Consider the following 21,712-nt stretch of genomic DNA (forward strand, 5'->3'; position numbering starts at 1 on the left):
TGGAACAGCTGGCCTAATCTCTTCAACAAGTCAATGCCATTAACAATTAAAAAGGAAGCAGGCTGTTTTGGAATAAAGAGATTTTAAAGACATAGCAAACAAGGTACTATGTGGTCCTTGATTATATCTTGATTTGTACAAAGACATCTGTACATAGAAAAGGGACAATAAAGGAAGTTTGAAGGTGGATTAAGTAGTGGAAAGTATTGGAGAAATACTGTTAATTTTTAGGAGTATTATGATATTGTGGTTATATTGGAAATATCCTGTTTATAATAATTATTTGGTTAAAAGGTCATGATGTCTTGCTTCACATTAAAATACAACAATAAATGAATGAAACAAAATGGTAAAAATGTTAACAATTTATAAAATGATGTGATGACAATGTTGCTCATGTGAAAACTTCATAAGATTGCACACATCAGTGATACTTTAATTTAAAAAATCTTAAAAAAATGATGTGATAAATATAGGGGTGTTCAAGCAAACTATTCTTTCTAAATTTCTATGTATCTGAAATATTTCATAATAAATACTTAAAATATAAAAAGTAAGAGAGATAATAGATTTGAAATCACTTTGTAAACTCTAAAAGGATAGACAGGTAAAAGATTCTTTTTTAAAATGTGTAGGAGAAAAATGTTCCTTTTTCAAGCATGTGTGCTATTCTGGACAACACTGCCAAGAGAAGACAGGACTGGTCACCACAGAGAGCCGAGCCACCAGATGCCTCTAGAAACAGAGTCAGGAGTGACAGCATGGATTCCCTGATCCTGATCTTTTTAACAGCTCTACTCATGCCAAGATGACCTTGACCGAAATTGAAGACAAATGCCTTCTCACTGGGACAAGTAGGCCAAAGCAACTTGCTCCTCTCCAAGGAGAGCCAGAAAGCCTGTAGATGTTACAACGTGAGAGTAACTGGTGAATTTTCCTTTTTTCAGAGCCGTAGGATTTGGCACTCGAAGCAGAGGTTTGAAGCCGTGGGTGGCTGTGCTTCTCACTGTGTCAGTGCTGACTGTGGCGGTAGTGGTCCTTGGTCTTCTGGCTCACCTTTTAGTTTCTGGTAGGTTAAATTATGGATTTCACCAGGTTTGATTTCATTTCTCTGTAAGGCTTCATTTGCATACATGTAAATCATTTCATTCCAAAAAGTTTTGTGCTTTTACCAATGAATGTCCATATTCAGAAATTCTTATATATTCAGTCATTTCATAAAAATAACTACTGATGCCTACTCTATGTGAGTAGTTTTCTGGGTACTTAAAATATAGCATTCAGCAAAGCAGGACAATTTCTTATCTCCTTGGAGCTCATGATCTAATATTCTTTTGAGGATCTACATAAAATCAAAAACAGTAATTGTCCAAAATTTAGTAGTCATCATAATGAACAACTCTAATCATTCATTGCATGTTCAATTGAAAAACTATGGTAAATAAGTTACTAAATTAGTTATTAAAATTGGCTCTTTTACTCATCATTTTCTGTCCACTAACATTTTTAGGGCAAAACAAAAGCACATGTCCAATGAAATAATGAATTCTGAAATGATTGGTAAACAATGACACAATGTTATTACTTATCTTTAGGGAGAAAAAAAGTACTCTTTCCAAACAATATTCAGGGATTATTTTTCTTATTGCCTGATACATTTATGTATCACACTACAAATGCATCTTAGAATTATCTGTTTTTATATTGCATCTTTATCTGCAGAATGAAAGTGATTTACATTTTTGGACAAATTTCCACAATGTCACTTTCATACAGATGAAGGTGATAATACAACCAGCTCAGGCTGCTTACTTGAACGTTTTATCTGTTGTAACCTTCCTAAGACTGGATGGGGGAGTGAAGATTCTAGTAGGGGTTTTATAGGACTTAACATAGTTCTGTGTCCCATTTGACTACCCCATGTGTAGTTCATGCCAATAGCAAGAGTCTCAGGTCAGTTAATTTGACTGCACAGAAGCCCCTTTACTATAAGGTTTAATAACAATATAGATTGTATAAACAAGTAATTAGGGGAATCAAAAAGCACTAGAGTCCAGAGATGTCCCACCTAGGAGATAACCATCCTGAGATACCTCTTTCTTTCCTAGGTCTATAGGTGAGAAACCCATTGTGTCCTCTCTGAGCCAGGCTCCGCAAAAAGAGAGGGTGTTTTGGGCTTGCTCCATACTTTTACCTTTTGTAGCTTTCTTGCCCAACCTCCACTCATCCCCACCCCCACCAACCTCCCCAAGGGCATTATTCCTAAAATTACAAAATTCCTCAGGAGTCTCCTATGCTGGATTTTCCTCCCTTTCCTGACAACCAAGAAAAGATCTGATTGATTTATTCCTGCTACACTCTGTTCTCACTGCCAGCCTCGGACAGTTTTCTCTCTACCTTTCTTGTCATGTCTTAATGTGCCTGGCTTTCCCATAACAATTTAAAATTTCAAGGATGTTCATTTACCTCTACTTCCAGCAGAGTGTAAGTGATACACATTTCACATCAGCAAGTGGCAGTATGATCATTAAATGTCCCAGCTCTAGAGCCACACTTTCTGGGTTTAAACTTGGGCCACTGGTGGTATCTATAGCACAGAGCAAGTTACTTAAAACCTCTGTGCCTCTCATCGGTGAAGTGAAGGTGACACCAATCTCAGAAAGCAGTCAAGAGGATCAAACGAATACTAATTAAAGTGCCCAGAACAGTGCTTGGTAAATAGTAGGCACTCAATAAATATCTGCTACTATTAACATAAAACATTCATCATTATTTTTATTATATTTATTATGAAAATAAATTTGAAAGACTCTCAGTCATATATGCAAGACGTCATGTTAGCCCCATCATAGTTTGACCTCAGATCCTGAAATCTGTCCCCAAACCACTTAATTTCCTACTTTATCTTGTCATCACAGGCCAGAAAAGGGAGTATTTCCATGGCACATTTAAAATTTCAGATCTACAAGTCAGCAGTAATTCTGGACAAAACAGCATGTACCAGTTTAAGGATTTACGGGAGATGATGGAAAACTTGGTAAGTCAGATAAAATTCTTTCTGCTACTGAACAATGCAGTTGGAAAGGATTTTGTGAATCATTTCCCTCATTGTTTCTCAAAACATGGTTTTCAGACCACATGCATCAGAATCATCTTACAGCTCCCTAGGCCCCATGCCAGATGTGCTGAATCAGTGTCTGATGGGATGGGTAGGTGGGAATGGGGAAATAGGGGAATCTGCTTTCTCACAAACGGGTGATTTTGAGAAGCCACTCTTTCTAATCCAGCCTCATTTAAAGGTACTAGCCTATTGCTCCCCCATTCCACCACAATATTCTCCATGGAAAGCTTAGCCATACCAGAACTGATTATTTGTAAAATCACTGGCTCTTTTTGTAAGACCACATTTTAAGATTTAAAATATTTTTCAAATGTGTGAGAAAAAGAAAGATGATCATAAATGTTCATTTTATCTCACAAACTCACTAATAAAGATAAAATGACACACCTATTGTGTAGCCATCAAACAAAATGCTAATGACTTTGTTACAACTAACATACAGGACTGCCCCTAGAAGGAAAAAAGAAAGCTCAATTGTATCATAGCTCTGCTCAGGAGGCCAGTGAACCCTCACTCAAAAGCAAAGCTCAAGTTAACTTCCTTGAACAAGAAAGCACAGACTTATTTTAAAAGGATGGAAATAACAGGTGTATTAGTTTGTTTTAGTAGTCAATGAATTTTTTTTAATTCAAAACATTTCCCTTCTTTCCCAAACCAATTCATTTTTCCAACAAAGTACCACAGAATGAATGGCATAAAAACAACAAATTTATTTCTCACAGTTCTGTAGGTTTAAGTCTCAGATCAGGGTAAGCATGGTCAGGTTCTGCTGAGGACCTTCTTTTGCATTGCAGGCTTCAGATTTCACAGTGTATCCTCACATAGGGGAGAACAGAGGGCCGAAGAGCTTTCTGGGGTCTTTCGCCTAAACGCACCAATCCCACTCATGACCTAATGACCTCCCAAAGGCCCAACCTCCTAATAGTTACATTGAAAGTTAGAATTTCAACTTATGAACTGGGGGCAAATATTTAATCCATTGCATCACTTTTTGTTTCATTCTGTTTTACTCAGATCCATTTTTTAAGATCTATTCATATTGTCAAAGGTACACCTAAATTCGTTACTATTAATTGCTGCATGATGATTCATAGTATATATCTATCCTATTTTACCTCCTGCCCATCATCTCAAGAAATGATGTGCTAAACAGCCTCTTACTTATCAACCCCCTATGGATTCATGCAAGTTCTTCTGGAAGCAGAATTACTGGGTCATTGGGTGTGCATATATTTAATTTGGTTAATTGGTGTTGGGTTGCTCTTCAGAATGGCTGAATCAGTGTGCACTCCCATCTGCAGTGCATGAGGACTCCTATGTCCCCATCCTTGCCAGCACTTGGTATTACATGGCTTTCTAATTTCTGCCAGCCTAACATGCATTTAGTTGTATCTTAGTTGTGACTTAATTTGCATTTTTCTATTTACTAATGAGTTTGTGTATTGTTACATATATTTGTTAGCCTTAGGGACTTCCATTTCTATAAACCACCTTACCTATAGTTTGCCCATTTTTCTGCTAGAGTTGTTTTGTTTTAGTAGCATTGCTTTGCAGGCATTCCTTGTGTTTTCTAGATATGAACAGTTTGTTGGTAGTAGACATTGCACTTATCCATATGTTTTCTATCATTCGGTCTTCAAGTAATTTGGACCATGATGTACTTCATGAAATAGTAATCAATACTTATAAAGCAATCATGTTTGTCAATTTTCTTTGCCAGATAATTATGTTTTTAAAGATTGTTTAAAGAAATTATTCCCTCTTTCAAAGTCATAAAAATATTTTACTGTATTTTCTTCTATTAACTTTATACCCTTACACATGGTCTTTAATGTATCTGGAATCTACCTTTGAATGTGATGTTAGGTAAGAACACATTTTATTTTCCATATAGTAAGCCAGTTTTCCCAATATAAATACCTGAACAACCTGTCTTCCCAATATATGGTATGATTATTCAGCTCATTACATTTCTTGGCACCTAAGTCTTGTAGTAAAGGAAATATAATATGATCTGTCTCTTTAAGCAGCTTCTGATCTCTTTGGAGAGATGAGAGTAACACACATGAAACTTAACAGCGTGACATGATATAACTAAGGACTAAATTGTATATTGAGGACAATAAGTGCAGAGGAACTTCAGAGAAAAGAAAGATCAACTAGTATTCCCATGGTCAAAAAGGCTTTGTATTCTTTTACCCCTGCTTAAATGAGTAGGGTGTCCCTTTCCCTCCACTCCCTCTCAAGTTACCTTTAGAAGAATTGTAGGAAGGGTTCGTGTCTCATCCTGAGCCACTCCTGCTTATTGTTGCTAAATCCCAATGCATAAGACCAGATTCTTCTCTCTGCCCTGTATGGGTGCTAATTAGACAGCCGTGAAAGACAGGTTGCAGGTCCTGTTCTTCTTCATAATTTGGGATTTACTGATTTGAATGTAAACGGAGATGCAAAAGTAACATGAGTTCATGGTCAGATACTGCTAAAACCCATACCAGTTCCTCGAGATAGTGCACAGACATATCTCATTTTTCATATCATCTTCAAAGAAGACTCAAGTAACCAGCCACCAGTAATTCATGATACTCCCAAATACGTGTGTCACTTTCTTATTATTAAAATTTACAAATTTGAGTAGAGTCACTGAGAGAGTGCTTTGTTTAGAGAAATATATTTCAGAAATATCAATAAATATATTTAAATTATATGATCATTACAAATGTGAAAGTTTTAACAGCATAACAATAATAGTAGTTAACATGCATTGAATGCCAAGTACTACACTAAGCACCTTAAATGTATTATTTTAGTCAGTCTTCAGAAACAACCTTATGAGGTACAATTACTATTATGATTTTACAGATGAGAAAACCAAAGTATAGAAAAGTTAATTTACTCAAGATCATACAACTAATTAATAATATAGTTAGGATTTGAGATATTACATCTTAATAATCTTCTGCCAATGACTCTTGTCATCCAGAAGAAGCATCTGTGCTATTTACTTCCCATCTTCCATCCCACAAAATACCAGAAATCAAGTAATTATCCTGGATACATTATTTTCTTTTATCTATACTATTAACATGGACCAGTGACCACCAACAGCATTAACAATGGCAACAGTCAGTAATTTTCTTAGGGTTGTCTCAAAAAAAAAAAAAAACACTGCTCCTTTGCCTAAGTAGTTCTAAATTTTATCTTCTTGTACCCAGGAATACCAGAAACAAGGCCTGAAATAATCCTCTAAACATCTCTGAGATTATAAACCTAGAGTTGTAGAGACAGAGAACTTGGAAACAGAAAGTGGTGCAAAGAGACAACTCTAGTTCAGAAACACTCTCTAAAGGAATTAGAAAAAAGTAGATTTTATTTATAATTTATTTGTTTCATTTATTCATATAATTAATTTATTTCAAGAGATGTGGCTCTGATCAACACAGAAGCAGGAAGTTCTTCTGAGAAAAAGCAAATGCATTGAGGTAAACTTAGCAAAGATATTAGATTATCTGAAGTTTGGAGTTACATCAGGTAAGATAAATAAAAGATGCCCAACACTCAGGGTATGGCTGTAGTCCTATGCCTAGAGAAGAGATAGGATTTGAAGCTTTGAGAAAATAATAACCAGAGATCATTGAGAAACTTAATGTTCATAGCTTACAAAAACTGAATGTAGTAAGAGAATAAGTATTCGCTTACTCAAGAGCTCAGACATACTTATTTTGTAATTAAAAAGTCAGCTAATTGTTATGTATTTTATGTCTAATATGCAATATAACACTGTCAAGGAGGCATTGTTATCTGCACAGATAAGAGAACTAAGCCTGTGAAGTTTAAGTCCATTGCTAATACATGATGGAGAGGAGATTAGAAGCCATGTAGGTAACTTCAACATATCCTCTCTCCAGTAAATTGTTCTACTTGTTAGGAAACAACTCAGCTAAAACAGGATGTTCAGTTCTATATTAATACTTTTCCCACTTAATTCTTAAATATATAAATATTATAAATCTATATACTGTGCTAGCTCACATTAAGCCAACACATCGAGTTTACTTATCATATAAAGATGTCTTCATCCTTAGGTTCCTTACTTTCCTATATCAGTTTTTTCCCAGCCTTAATGAGATATAATTAACATGTAAAATATGATGATTTGATACATTTATATATTGCAAAATGATTACCATCATAACATCACCTCCATTATATCACATAATTATCATTGCTTTTTTGTGATAAGATGTTTAAGATCTACTCTCTTGGCAACTTTTAAGTATATAACACAGTATTATGGACTATAATGACCATGCTGCAGATTAGACCTCCAGAACTTATTCATCTTATAGGTGGAAATTTTTACCCTTCAACCAATATCTTCCCTTTTCTCTCAACCCTTTGGAAACCACCATTCTACTCTTGTTTCTTTGACTTAAGCTTCCTTATATTCCAAATAAGTGTTTTATCTTTGTTGACTTCCTTCAAATTAACATAACACCCTCAAAGTTCATCCATGTTGTTGTAAATGGCAGGATTTCATTCATCCTCCTGGCTGAATTATATATTATATATAATTATATGTGTGCTATATACAAATATCACATCTTCTTTATCCATTCATTCATTGACAGGCAAATAGACTGTTTCTATATCTTGGCTATTGTAAATAATGCTTCCGTGAATATGGGAGTGCAGGTACCTCTTTGAGATCCTGTTTTAATTCCCCTTGGATATATTCCCAGAAGTAGGATTGCTGGTTCATAAGGTAGTTCTATTTTTAATTTTTTGAGGAACCTCTGTACCATTTTCTACAATGGCTGCATCAGTTTACATTCCTACCAAAAGTGCCAATGGTCTGTCATCAAAGTTTTATAGTATTCAGTATACAGATCTTTCACCTCCTTGGTTATTAAATTTATTCCTAAGTATTTTATTATTCTTGATGCTATTGTCAATAGAATTCTTCTATTTTTTCAGATATTTTGTTTTTAGTTTATAGAAACACAACTGATTTCTGAATGCTAAGTTGGTATTATGCAACTTTACTGAATTCATTGGTTAGTTCTAGTAATTTTTTGGTGGAGTCTTTAGGATTTTCGTTCTATAAAATATTATCTGCAAATAAAGGCAATTTTACTTCCTTTCTGATTTGAATGTCTTTTATCTCTTTTTCTGTCTGATTGCCCTGGGTAGAACTTCCAGCTTTGCGTTGAACAGGAGTGATGAGAGTAAGCATTCTTATTTATTGTTCCTGGTTTTAAAGAGAAAGCTTTCAATCGTTCACTGTTAAGTTGATGTAAGCTGTGAGTTTGTCACATGTAGCCTTTATCATATTGAGGTATATTCCTTCTGTATGCACTGTGTTGAGAGTTTCTATTACAAAAAGGGTATTATATTTTGTCAAATGCATTAATGTAGGTACTTATCCCTATAAAATTTCCCGTTAGCACCATTTTTGCTGCACCCCGTAAGTTTTGGTATGCTGGGTTCCATTTTCAATTGTTTCAAGGTATATTTGGGTTTCCCGTTTGACTTCTTCTTTGACCCATTTACTGTTCAGGAGTATATTATTGAATTTTGACATATTTGTGAAATTTCCAACTTTCCTCCTATTATTAATTTCTAGTTTCATACCATTGTAGTGAGAAAAGATACTTGGCATGATTTCAATCTTCTTAAATATTTGCTAAGACTTGAGAGTTTTTTTTTTTTGAGCTTTTCACCATTTGCAGGGACAGCTTTTATTTTTATTTTTTATTAAGTATAGTTGATATACAATCTTATATTGGTTTCAAATATATAACACAGTGGTTCAACAGTTACCTGTATTATTAAATCCTCACCCTCCACTAGTGCAGTTACTATCTATCAACATAGAAAGGTGTTACAAAATCATTGGCTATATTCTTCATGCTGTACTAGCATCCCCATGACCAATTTATATTATGATTGAGAATTTTTGTGCCCCTTTACCCCCCTCACCCACCCTCCCCAACTCCTCCCCCATAGTAACCACCAGTCACTTCTCAGTATCTATAAGGCTACTGCTATTTTGTTCATTTTATTTTGTTTTGGTATTATATTCCACAAATAAATTCTCTGAAATCATATGGTATTTGTCTTTCTCTGCCTGGCTTATTTCATTTAGCATCATACCCTCTAGGTCCATCCATGTCATTGCAAATGGCAGGGTTTCTTTCCTTTTTATGGCCAAATAATATTCTATTGTGTATATATACCATTTCTTCTTTATCCATTCATCTTTTGATGGACACTTTGGTTTCTGTATCTTGGCTATTGTAAACAATGTGGCAGTAAAAATAGGGATGCATATATCTTTTCAAATTAGGGATTTTGTTTCCTTCAGGTAAATTCCTAGAAGTGGAATTACTGGATGGCATGGTATTTCTATTTTTTGCTTTTTGAGGAACCTCCATACTGCTTTCTACAGTGGCTGCACCAATTTACCTTCCCTTTTCTCCACATCCTCATCAACACTTGTTATTTCTTGTTTTCTAGATAGTGGCTATTCTAATTGTTGTGAGGTGACATTTCATTGTGGTTTTGATTCACATTTCCCTGATGATTAGCAATGTAGAGCATCTTTTCATGTACCTGTTGTTCATCTTTCTCTTTTGGAGAAATGTCTGTTCAGGTTCTCTGCCCATTTTTTAATCAGGTTATTAGTTTTTTTGGTGTTGTGTTATATGAGTTCTTTATATATTTTGTTTGTTAACGCCTTATCAGATAAATCATTTATGAATATATTCTCCCATAATCTAGGTTTCTTTTTTGTTTTGTTGATGGCATTCTTTGCTGTACAGAAGTTCTTTAGTTTGATGTAGTCCCATTTGTTCTTTTTTTGTTTGTTTCTCTTGCCTGGGGAGATGTATCCAGAAAAAAAATTACTCATGCTTATGTTTATGAGATTTTTGCCTGTTTTCTTCTAAGAGTTTTATGCTTAGACTTGTTTTGCAACCTATCATATGGTCTATCCTGGAGAATGCTCTGTGTACCCTTAAGAAAAACATGTTCTGCTGCTGTTGGGTGGAATGATCTGTATATGTCTGTTAGGTCCATATTGTATAAAGTATGGTTCAAGTCTAGTGCTTCCTCATTGATTTTCTGTCTGGACCATCAATCCAATGCTGAAACTGAGGTATAAAACTTCCCCGCTATTATTGTACTTTTGTTTCTCCATTCGTGTGTTAGCATTTGCTTAATATATTTAAGTGCTGTGATGTTGGGTGCATATTTATGATTATGATATATTCTTGATGAATTGATCCCTGTATCATTATGTAAGGACAGTTTTTGTCTCTTGTTACCATTTTGTTTTATAATCTCTTTTGTCTGTATCAGTTTTTGAGGAGGAAGACAACAGTGGAGCAACTGTAATCAAGAATGGGAGGAAGTATATGGATATATTTGCAAATATATGTGTACCATAAACAATCTATGGTTGGAGGAAAGATGTGGATGGATATTTTCTGAGAAATGTTTTTGAGAAAGGAAGCAAATGAGTCATCTCTAAACTTTCTGATAAAGTAAATATTGCAGACTTCACTGTGCTGGATAATATATTTAGACTGTCATTAGTCATTCAGGCATTATAAGAGTCTAAGAAAAATGATTCTTTTTCTCTCTCTAATAGAATTATCAAATTTACAGATTTTTAGGACAATAGAGCTATAGAGCACAGGAACCTTCCATAAGTAACAACCTTCCCTTGATTCAAGCATTTTGATTGACATATCTTTAGTACCACTTTAAACAGATAAATATGATACTTTTCTCTTTTAAAAAGGTAATTCAGAGATGGAGGATTTTGTGGTACACTGAAAGTTAATAATTTTTCCTTTTTAACCCTTAATCAAAAACTTTCTAATTCTAGGAATTTAGTTTGACTCTCAATTTCAGGAATATAAATGAACTTGGGATAAGTTTATCCAATATATTGCTACTTGCTATATGTGATTAGTCAGTCACACCATCTCTGTGTTTCCTTCTGACATTCCACAAAGAAACACTGAGGAGGGACTACTGCAATCAAAGAAATGTTTGATAATATTACATAATGTCACAACCCGTTCAGTGATATTATTACCTACCTGTTTAGAGTAATCAGAAAGTCACACTTTCATGGCACTCCACCCACATACACATACCCACAGACCCCATATGACACTGGATCCAACTGCCTTATCCAACAGACACAACACTGGGTTCAAAACTGTAGGAACTGAAAAGAGGACTTTGGTGAAAATGAAGTGACTCAATTCCCAGAAGGCCAACAAGTTTCAAAATCCTTTAAGAACCATCAGGGCTCAGGCTGGCTTTGTTCTTTTTAGGCTTAGAGTAATGACTCACAGCTGACTTCTTGAAGCTTGGATTTTGCCAAAAATCTAGAGTTTTAAATAGATACAAAAACCCCTTGAAAGGATTGCAATAAGGACTACTAGGATTACAGTCCTAATTTTCAGAAGGCAAAGAAAACAAGCTGCCTTTGGAGAGGGATTAACAGTGTCTGGTCTTCTTGTGTGCCCCTTGCTCCATGTCTGGGTAGAAATTCTGAGTCCCCACCCATGTGCTCACCCTGAAACAGCCTCACTGATGTGCCGCCCTGGGCAAGTCACTTTCTCATCTAAATAATCTGGATAATAATAGTATTCACCTCAGAGGGTTGATGTGAAAGCAAATAAGCTCAAATGCAATGGAGTTTGTACTTGGTAAACAGGTGGCAGACAACAATAATTGTTTCTACTATGATAGCTTGTAGCCTTACACTGGAGGAGCTTTCCACAAGGAATCAAATTGCCTGAAAATGTCAACAAGGAGAAAAAATTCCCTTTAAATAATTCATGGTCAATTCTTGTTTTTTCCATGAACATTGATCTTAATGTGACATAAAACTCATTAAAAACTCATATGAAAGCTTTCTGATAAATGTGATGCTTTCTGATAAGTAAACTCTCTTTTTGTTTCACTCATTCATTCAATAAAAACATGCTGCATTGCTACTTATTGTGGAGGATGAAAAGATGAATCACTGTGCCCACCCATAAAGGGGTTACAATTTAGTAGAGAATATAATGTATTTGCATAAATAACTATATTAAGGAGCAGAAAGTATAAGAGAGAGAAGAAAACTTAAGGCAGGAGGAGGAAAATTACTCTGAGGTTCAAGAAATAACTCCAAAGAAGTATTATCTGAAATAGACCTTGAAGGAGAGTTGTGATTCAGGAAAAGTACAGTTAGCAATTGGGGAAGGTGCTACAGATTTAAGAAACAGCCTGATATAGGCAAGCACATAGGAAAAGGGACCAAGCCTGAAAGGTACAGGCAGTGTTGAAGACTGAGGGTAGGGGGAGTTGGGGGGCAACAGTGAGGCCCTTGAATATCTGACCCTTTGACCACAGGCTTGAATGAATTGCACTCTATTCTCTGTTTCTGTATTAAGCTTTAAGTCTCAAGATGTGTTTTTTAAAAGCATCTCTTATACCGTCCTTTTTGTGTGATACATATTATTAGTAGAAAGGAGCAGCATCTGAAGTTTTCTTCCAGGCATGTATTTGGCTCCTTCAGTTTTGGGTTCCTTTAGTTCTCAGGGGTTCATCTGGTGTGACGTTGGAAGAAACTGCTTGTATGTTCCACTGGGCACTCTTCAGTGGCATATCTAAATTTGCAGTCTCAGCCCTGAAACACCCACTATGTGAATACAGAGTGCTGTGAGGAGCCAGTTGGGAAGCATTTGACAGTGAAAGGCGGGCAAGGACGTGTGTAAACAGAGTTTGTTCGGGAATGAAGGCTGAATGGTAGGGCGTGTCCTTTTGACTTGACAGCCTCTCCCTAACTCTCATTAAACACCTAACTAACCTTGAATTGCCCTCTTAGAATTTAATCTCAGTGCAATTTCCAGCATTTCAAAATCATCAAACAGAAAGAGATACTTATCTGAAAGGGGGTCTTTTGTTCAATGTTAGGACACTAACTCCAACTATCAAACCTTTTAAATGCCTGAAAATGGAAAGTATGATAGATTTATGAATCACGATCTCTATTACGTTGTGTAAGTAGTAAATTTATAACAAGATAGCACACAGCTTAAAATAAAAAGTGTCCTCTGAAACTTCTAAGAACTTAAAATGCCAAAGTGTTGGCAGAATGTCTTTTATGAGGCAAGCCTTAATATTCCAGAACATTATTTTGGGGTTTCTAGAATGCTAGTTCATACATCAACTCTATTCAGCAGTGAAGTCTGTGCTCATTTTTTCTCTGATATCCCCCTGCTGTAAATTCCTTTAGTGGAGTAACTGTTAAGCAAGTCCTTGTGCCCCACCACTTCTCAAAGTGTTTTCTTCAGGATCCCTGGATCACCTGAAGATTCTGGGCCTCCCCACTGACCTAATCAATGAGGCTTTTGCAGGCAGGGTCCTGGAATTTGAATTATGAAGAAGAAACCTCTTTATTTCTGTGATTACTGAAGTTACTTCCACCTAGATTCTTATGTTATTGTTTCAGTTCCTACTTGCCAAACAACTGTACCATTCAAAGGTGGAATTGATGTTGGATTTAGATATTCTTCCCAGCAGGCGTGTTGACAGATGATGACATCACCCAGAGTCAAAATTGTACTCCAGTACTTTCACCAATAAGTGACAAGTAGCTAAGGAATTGTGGGTGTAATTTCAGGGGATAATTACAAACCAAATTTTTTAAATACCCAACTACTATTTACTTTTCTTCCTTTTACTATTTGTCACTTTTCTCCTGTTTTTTGTTTGCCTTTTCTTTTCTTTTGGATTTCCCCCAGATACTGTGTGATAGGATTGACTGTGGGTGGCAAGAAATGATTACAACAATGTCACTCTTGTGAAAACGTATTTTACAAAACAGTTCTATTTCTAGCTTATAAACACCACACCTCCTTGGCCCATTTAAGCTTTCCCTTTTTAAATACAAATAAATGTATATTTTAGATACCTATCAATTTCTCTATTTTCTAAATACTACCTTTGATATTAAGTTTTCAAATATATTACCAGATATATCTTTACAAGTTTTATACTTTATCTTTATGTCAACCAACTGTTTTATAACCTACTGTTATGTGTTCTATGAAAGAAATTGAAGTAAAATGCACATCACATTTAATAAGGAGCCTGTGTGACTGATAACAAGAGATGGACCTGCAGACAGAAGGCCTATTTAAATCCCAGTTTATTATCCACATGATGCCAGGAAAATTTACATAATGTCTCCTGGTGGTGTTTTCCTCTTCAAATAAGAATCAAAATAATTCTTATTTCATACAGGTTCTAAATTATAAGGGTTAAAGGGGATCATGAATATTTTGTTTCCCAGTGAATATTTATGAATACCGGGTGATAAGGAAGTTATGTTTTCCTTAATCTCTGAAACAGCCTTCATCTCATTTTTATTTTCATGTTTTTCAAAAAGAGACCTGGTTTTCTTGCCCCTTCCTTTAAGGATTCAGTACATGGTTTTGCACATTTGGCTCATCCACTACCAAATGTGAAATGCAGTGACGCATTCACGTGACTCTGTTGTCACCAGTTGGTCACTAGGGGACACTGCAAGCCCAAACCTAAGTGTGATAAACCTCGGCATCATGTGCTGTGGGAGGCTATTAAAATCCTGTGCAAATGGACCATACCAGAGTAGATTTTCTTCTCTTTCTTTGGTGACATGAACTGAGCACCACAACTCTGACCTAAACCTGCAACACCATCTTACTCTTTCATTCTCCCTAACTTACCCTCGGCCCACAGTCAGCAACAATTTAAAAATTATCCCTCTCTCCTAAATCCCTAATGCCATTTCTCTATACTTACAGCCAAAGACCTGCAGAGAAATCTGAGGCCTGCAATGCCCAGCCAGGGGTTAAGGAACCACCAGCAATTCACTACCAAAATATATCCAGTGTTTCATATGTGTTTAATCTTTGTAGCCCTGTGAGTAGCACATCAATATCTTCTTTTTTACAGATTAGGAATCTGAGGGCCAAAGTGGTTCAGCAACTTTTCCAAGGTCATCCAGTTCGTGAGCAGCAGGATAGGCTTCCAGCCCAGTACTGTGCCAAGATTCTCTCCACCACCTCTCAAGACCTCCCTTCGGGTCTCATTTCTGTTCCATATCTTTCTGCCTCACCTTTTATGGAGTTTTAGAAAGATATCTTTACTCCAGAATACCTATGCCAGCATATTAAAATCACCTTGGGAGATTTTTTTTTTACAAACATTGATGCCTAGGTTCCCTCCAGACCAATTGTAACTGAAAGTCTGTGAGAGGGGCCCCAGCATCTATTTTTTTTTTCATTCTGCAAGTGATTCTGTTGCACTGTGAGACTTGAAAAACCACTGGTTTAAATAACTATATAACTCTTGTTACAACATTTTTCTATTGCTTTAAAAGGTGTATATTCTTATTTTAAAATATTTTATTAACACAGTTTCTCTCTTGTCATAATAACAGGTGGATGAGATATTTATAGATTCAGCCTTGAACAAGCATTATATCAAGAACCGAGTAGTCAGACTGACGTATGTATGTTTGGGCAAAGGTGGAGTCACAGCCTGGAGGGACAAAAACCAAAGGAGATGAGAACCCTCACACATTGTTATCCCTATGAGCTTGGCTCTTGGCTACAATTTCTCATAAATATCTTCTTTACATCAATCCCAAGATACAGGGCAACCACCACTTTGTAAATGCAAAAACTAAGACTCAGGGAGGTCAAATGATAATGTTCAAAGTTTCCCAAATGACAGCTTCCCTAAATGACAGAACCAGGATTCAAACCGCTTCAAGTGACTGTAAGGTCCAGGATACCAGAATCCATGGTCTTGGGAAAACCCAACAGCATGTGCCTTCATGCATCAAGTTGTATTCTTTCCATAGATGTGTTATTTCAAAAATATTAAGAAGGAAAAGTTGACTACAAAATGGGATCATAGGTTTTATTTGTAATGAAGCCCTAGGAACAGTGGGCATGTCCAAACAAAACATGTTACTTGTTTTAATATATGTTCTGTTCATTGTGTGTGAGGGGGAAGTCTTATATCAGTTGCAGAAATTGCTCAGAGGTTTCAATTGTGTTATTAGAAAAGCACATAGCAGAACATACATAATAGGTGTAAACCTATGGGCCTATATGACTCATCTTTTCAGAGAAAATAAACATATTCAGACAGCTGTATTTGAAGGACACAATTATTTTTCTCACCAGTAGATTAATGCCTTACTGGCCAACTTACTTTAACTTCCAAGTAACCAGTGACTTCCAGAAGGATTTTATAATTGCATAAATTCTACATTTAGGAGATAAAAAGCATGTATTTGCTGAAACTTTCCTGATTTCATGCCCCCTATTTTCAAAATCTGATTTCTCACAGCTTTCTAGCAACATTATCATAGACTTTGAACACCTTTGAATTTGTAGCCATTATGACTTCACAAGTTTTCATGTGGGTCCAGAGAAATTCCACTGGTAAGCAATATTTTCCCTCTGACTTAAGATGGAAAATTACTTGGTCATAGATAGGTTTGCTGAGTTGATGTAAAATTTTGATTATATCTTGACATTCTAGAGCTTAAATGAACCACAGTATTTAAAATGCCCCAAAATTATGATTTCCTCCTTTTTTGGTCGAAGGATTCAGGAAATTAGTGCTTTTAGACCTTGGATCTTTTGAAGTGTAAAAATAAAAGATTAATACAAAAGTTTCAGGTTTTTTTAAAGACCTTTAATTGTTTGACTTTCCTACTTTAAGAGTATGTACAAATATAGTCCCATAGGTAAAGGGACTTGAATCTGCTTATATGAATAAAGCTCAAGAAATCAGACACATTTAATCTGGAGAAGACTGAGGAACCAAGAATATTGCTGTCTTCAAATATTTTATATGGAAGACATAATTAATGTTTTATGTATGTCCCCTAAGCCTAATGGAATGGGAGATATAGGGAGACATATTTCAACTCAAAATGAAGAATGTTCTTAAGAGTAGAGCTGACCAAAGAGAAACTGCCTCTTAGGGAAGAAAATTTTCTATCATTTTAGTTACTTCCCTGGGGTTAGAGGGCCACTTGCCACAGATGTAGAGATTCAGATGTCAGATACCTGAGTGATTGGCCAAGAAGACTACTTCAGTTTCTTCCAAAACTCAGAATTTATCATTTTGATGATCAGTTTTTGATGTCTTAGTCTTACCCAACTGCTATAACAAGCCTTCAAATTAATGGAGAAAATGTTCTCAAAATATATCAGAAACTTGAAGAGGGAACTTATGAAATTATCTCGGGTCAGAGAGTGATAGGTGAGCATCAGTGTGAGAGGATTAGCCCTTACACATTCAACAATTGAGGCACGATTCAGGTGAAGATACACAAAAGAGGTATTCTCTGAATAAACTCCTTTCTTCTGTGTGTCATAGCCCAGAGGAAGATGGTGTGAAAGCAGATATGGTTATGGTGTTCCAGATCCCTTCTTCTGAGCAAAGAGAAGGAACAAAGAAGAAAATCCATAGCATCTTAAATCAGAAGACAAGGAACACAAGAGCCTTGTCAAAAAATGCCTCGTCAGTACAAGTTAATGGTAAGTAGGTACTTTCTATGTGATGTGAGCTTCTCTACTAGGTCCATTTTATGCCTAATCTTAAACTTACTTACCATTATTTCCATTCGTAATAATAGCTGTAATTCAAATGGAAAAAAATTTCAACTTAAAAGAATGACATTTCAAGGTTTTGTTATTCTCTGATGAAAGCCTGTCTGACGTTAGTAGTCAAGTAGTTTCCTGTAGTAATTGCGCTCATCCCAAAATAAAAACAAACCTTTACCACTAAGAGCGAGGTGATCTGACCCAGCCACTGCCTCCATGACTAAGGAACTGAAAAATACCAAGTGTTTAGCAACAGCTCCTGGGTGGGACCATCCTCACACATAAACTCATTTGTTGCCTTTTAAAATATGGATAGTTTCTGTATATAATGAAATTATGATGTTTTTGTTAACTTTTTGCCTATGGGCATTTGGGAGAATAGTAAACCAGCTTTGGAGCCACTAAAGCCATCTTATAAATAATGCTTTCAAAGTCACCAAACTAGAAAAAAAAATCACTGGAACCATTATATCAGTGTCACTTCTCTAAAAAAAAATCAACCTTTACTGAGGCCCTTCCCTGTGCCCTTTATATGCACCATCTAATTTCTATATTCCTTAAAGTAGAGAAATCCACTGTCATAGATGTGAAGAAGGACAAGCAAGTTAAGGACTCTAATAATTAGAATGTGCTAAAATTCAAATCTAGATCTCTAATTTCTTGAGAGGCTCTATGAAAAAAGGGTTCTGTGGTCAAACACATTTTGGAAATTCTGTCTATGATATTCATCTCTTGGAAATTCATCCTTTATGTTAGCATATTAAAGGCTAGAGGAATCCAGCTAGACAGAAACATCTTTGCCTTTGTACATCAAGCTGTTTCCACAGGCATCTACTTCCTGCAGACAAGTGCTGATTTCCCCTACAAATTCCAATGGACACCAGGCTTAAGAAAGTCAACAGAAGAGAAGTGATTAATACCAGACGTGAAACATGATGCCCTGCCCTTGTAAGGGTCTGACTGACTTTTCAAGAGGAAACCTTACCAGGAAGTGAAAATCTGAGGGAATGGGATGGGCAGGAGTTTGCTGATGTGACAAAGAGTCGGCTAGCTACTCAGGGAGTAAAGCTGGGACCTCTCCCAACCCGGGAGGGAAGAACCTGTCAAGGATTTAATCCTCCTTCTTTGTTAAATGGGCAAACAAATGAATCAAGGTTGCAAAATTGTGACAAATCTGATAAGTTACATGATGTGTTCTATGTAATTTCCAATAACTAGTTAATTTGTCAGAAATTTAAAAGCCCGATCTATCTGAAACAAGAAACGAAGCATGAAATGATCACCAGCTGCCTGGCCTTTTTGTTTCTTACAGTCTCTTTGTGAGGTGCGGCTTATTTCAATGGCTGCAGTAGATTAAGAGATAGGATGTGCTGATGGAGTACCTGATTTGAGAATTACCTAATTCTAAATCCACTGAGTCACTGAAGGACCACTCAAGTAATTGGCCCATGCCTTTGCCTCATCTGTAAAATTGCAATAATGATGTTTCTTCTTCCTGAAATCATAGAAATACAATGAAAATATACAAGACAGAAAATATAATATGGAACATAGAGGCTATTATGACTTAGAAAGCAAATAAATTGTGCATGGGCTTTGGAAACATGAAGGTATCAATGTGAGTGAGTGACTGGAAATAGACAAAGCTAGAACTTTGAAGGTTTCCAAATTTCCAAATGTAAAATGAACAGTTTTTACTAGTACTTAAGAAAGCTCCATTATTTGTGAAAAGAATCTTTAAGGCAATTCTCATTGGCAAAAACATTGCTCTCCAGGAATGTGGAGTTTTAACTGTGGGGACTCTCAATGAATGGAAAATGGCCAAAATACTAGACCAAGTCTAGAAATAACTCTGCGGCCTAAGAGTTATCCGTAATTTATCAAGAATCTGTGTTTTGTTTGACAAATAATTATAAAATGGGGGTCTCTCATTTAATTCAATGCATCAAAGCAAAGCTAAAATTAACTTATTTGCATTGCAAACACCGTGAGTGTGGAAGAGCAGCACACTACCTGAATTTAGCTGGTGTAGCTCCATCTCATAATATGCAGCATGCAGAGCCCTGAATACTAAATGATTCCTAACTCAGAAGTGTGGTAGAGGGTCATTTTCAAGACTAAGATGTTAATGTTTCTTTTCACTCCTAGACATAAAAGACAAAAATATTTTATCAAAATTACAAAAATATTTGATCTTCAAGAGCTAGTTACTTGTGTATAGGTAGTTTACCCCCTAAAAATGGAATCCTTAAAAATCCAACTATAACCATTTTGCTTAACTCAGTATCATTTCTGGAAAGGGATGATTTGCATCTTGCTCAAACTAAACTGAAGAAGTTTTAACTGAAGATTTTTAACATATAATATTGTCCATCTTAATGCATTATTAATACGGTACACATCAAATTAGTTTCTGAAAAGTGAAACAGGAAATTTATTACTTTAAAACTACACTTGATGGAAAATTGCATTCCTTCCTTAGGGTAAACACTGAGAGTCTGTGTGCAATTGATTCTTCACCATAAAATAATTTGGGCATGCATTTAAGGGTATGCTTGAATTGGATATTTTCAAAACTCCCACTTTGCAGAGCTCATTATCACTAATTAGTTTCCCAAGTAGCATTTAAAGAAGGTGAGTAGAAAGGAACATTCCTATTTTGCACAATGGGAAGTTAGATGCAGAGAATATGAGTCTGAGAACATGGCACTAGAAATAAGTAAAACAGTTTATCCTCATTCTGCTCAGTAGGACATTTTTATTTTGAAAAACATCACAGTTTTCACACAACCTTCCACCAACATAAGTTTAAGTGTTTGTTTCCTCTATCAGATTCCTGACTTTGTTGGAAATTGACAGAATTCAGTCTTAGATTCTGTCCAATAATTGGTCTTTACCAATATTCAGCAGATATTGGATAAAAATACACAATAGCTTATTCTTCAGAAAAAAATCATTTTGGTAATGTACAAACTATATTTTAGACATATGTTAAATATAGTTTATTTGGGAGTTTTCAAAGCTTTTTCCATTCTTAAACCCTTTGACCAAAGAAAGGCTTATGTGAAACCTTAAATAAGCAGAAGAGATGAAAGCAGACGTGTTCTGGTTGGGGCTGGGTTTGAGCCTGCAGATCCCATTTACTTGCTCCCTCTTTCCCACTATATCTTCTGAAGTGAAATCCAAAGAGGCTTTACTGTTCTATATTAATACAAACTATTTGTGTGTCTTGATCATCCACTATTCATGCCTTCATCACACACTGCCTGAGTTATTATTTACCTATTCAGAGGTTGCAAATAACTCTACAAATTTGTACACTTATCCTGTTATATCAGGTAGCCATTCACCTGACTGATCTATATGCTCAACTATCTAGAATCCATATATGATCAATATCTTTTGATAATTTCTGGTCATTGTGACCAACCAGGAGTATATCAGATTATCATTCTTTATTCTATTTTGTTTTTCAGAAATGAGCTCATCAACAAGGAAGCTAACTGTCCAAGCATGTAAGTTTAGTTAGCTTATAAAACAAGTTCAATTGCCACATCAGAAAGAACAATCTCTTTCTGATTATAATTTCTCACCCATGGCCCACATTTTCTGGGGATAGAATAACAATTGGGAAATAAATAGAAATGCTTTTTTAAATTCTGAAACCAATCTTTTCAGCATTTTCATGAAAAACATCTTACATGGTAGAAATTTGGGGGCAATTTGAAGAAATTATATATTTCTGATTTTGAATAAATGGCCTTGCTTTTCTAACTTTTTTAAATGTTATGAAATGTTCTTTCTGTTGGGAAGTAAAATAATGAGAAAGTGGTAAATGGAGAGGAGATAGACCCTATTATCTGTGACTGACCTAAAAAATGTGCTTAATACACTCATCTTCATAGTTAAC

The 21,712-nt window shown here is 35.6% G+C and overlaps 1 protein-coding gene across 1 annotated transcript in view; it reads left to right on the plus strand.

Moving 5' to 3' along the window:
• The window catches only part of LOC108392642 (transmembrane serine protease 11A), a 59,812-nt gene that overhangs the window by 11,987 nt on the left and 26,113 nt on the right, over positions 1-21,712 (plus strand). The window contains exons 2-6 of the mRNA XM_017653002.3: positions 948-1,069; positions 2,919-3,037; positions 15,615-15,682; positions 17,576-17,736; positions 21,279-21,317. Coding sequence (XP_017508491.1) covers positions 948-1,069; positions 2,919-3,037; positions 15,615-15,682; positions 17,576-17,736; positions 21,279-21,317 — 509 coding nt within the window. The remainder of the gene's footprint in view (positions 1-947; positions 1,070-2,918; positions 3,038-15,614; positions 15,683-17,575; positions 17,737-21,278; positions 21,318-21,712) is intronic.

This window comes from Manis javanica, chromosome 5 (genome assembly GCF_040802235.1).
Source record: "Manis javanica isolate MJ-LG chromosome 5, MJ_LKY, whole genome shotgun sequence".
Taxonomy (NCBI): Eukaryota; Metazoa; Chordata; class Mammalia; order Pholidota; family Manidae; genus Manis; species Manis javanica.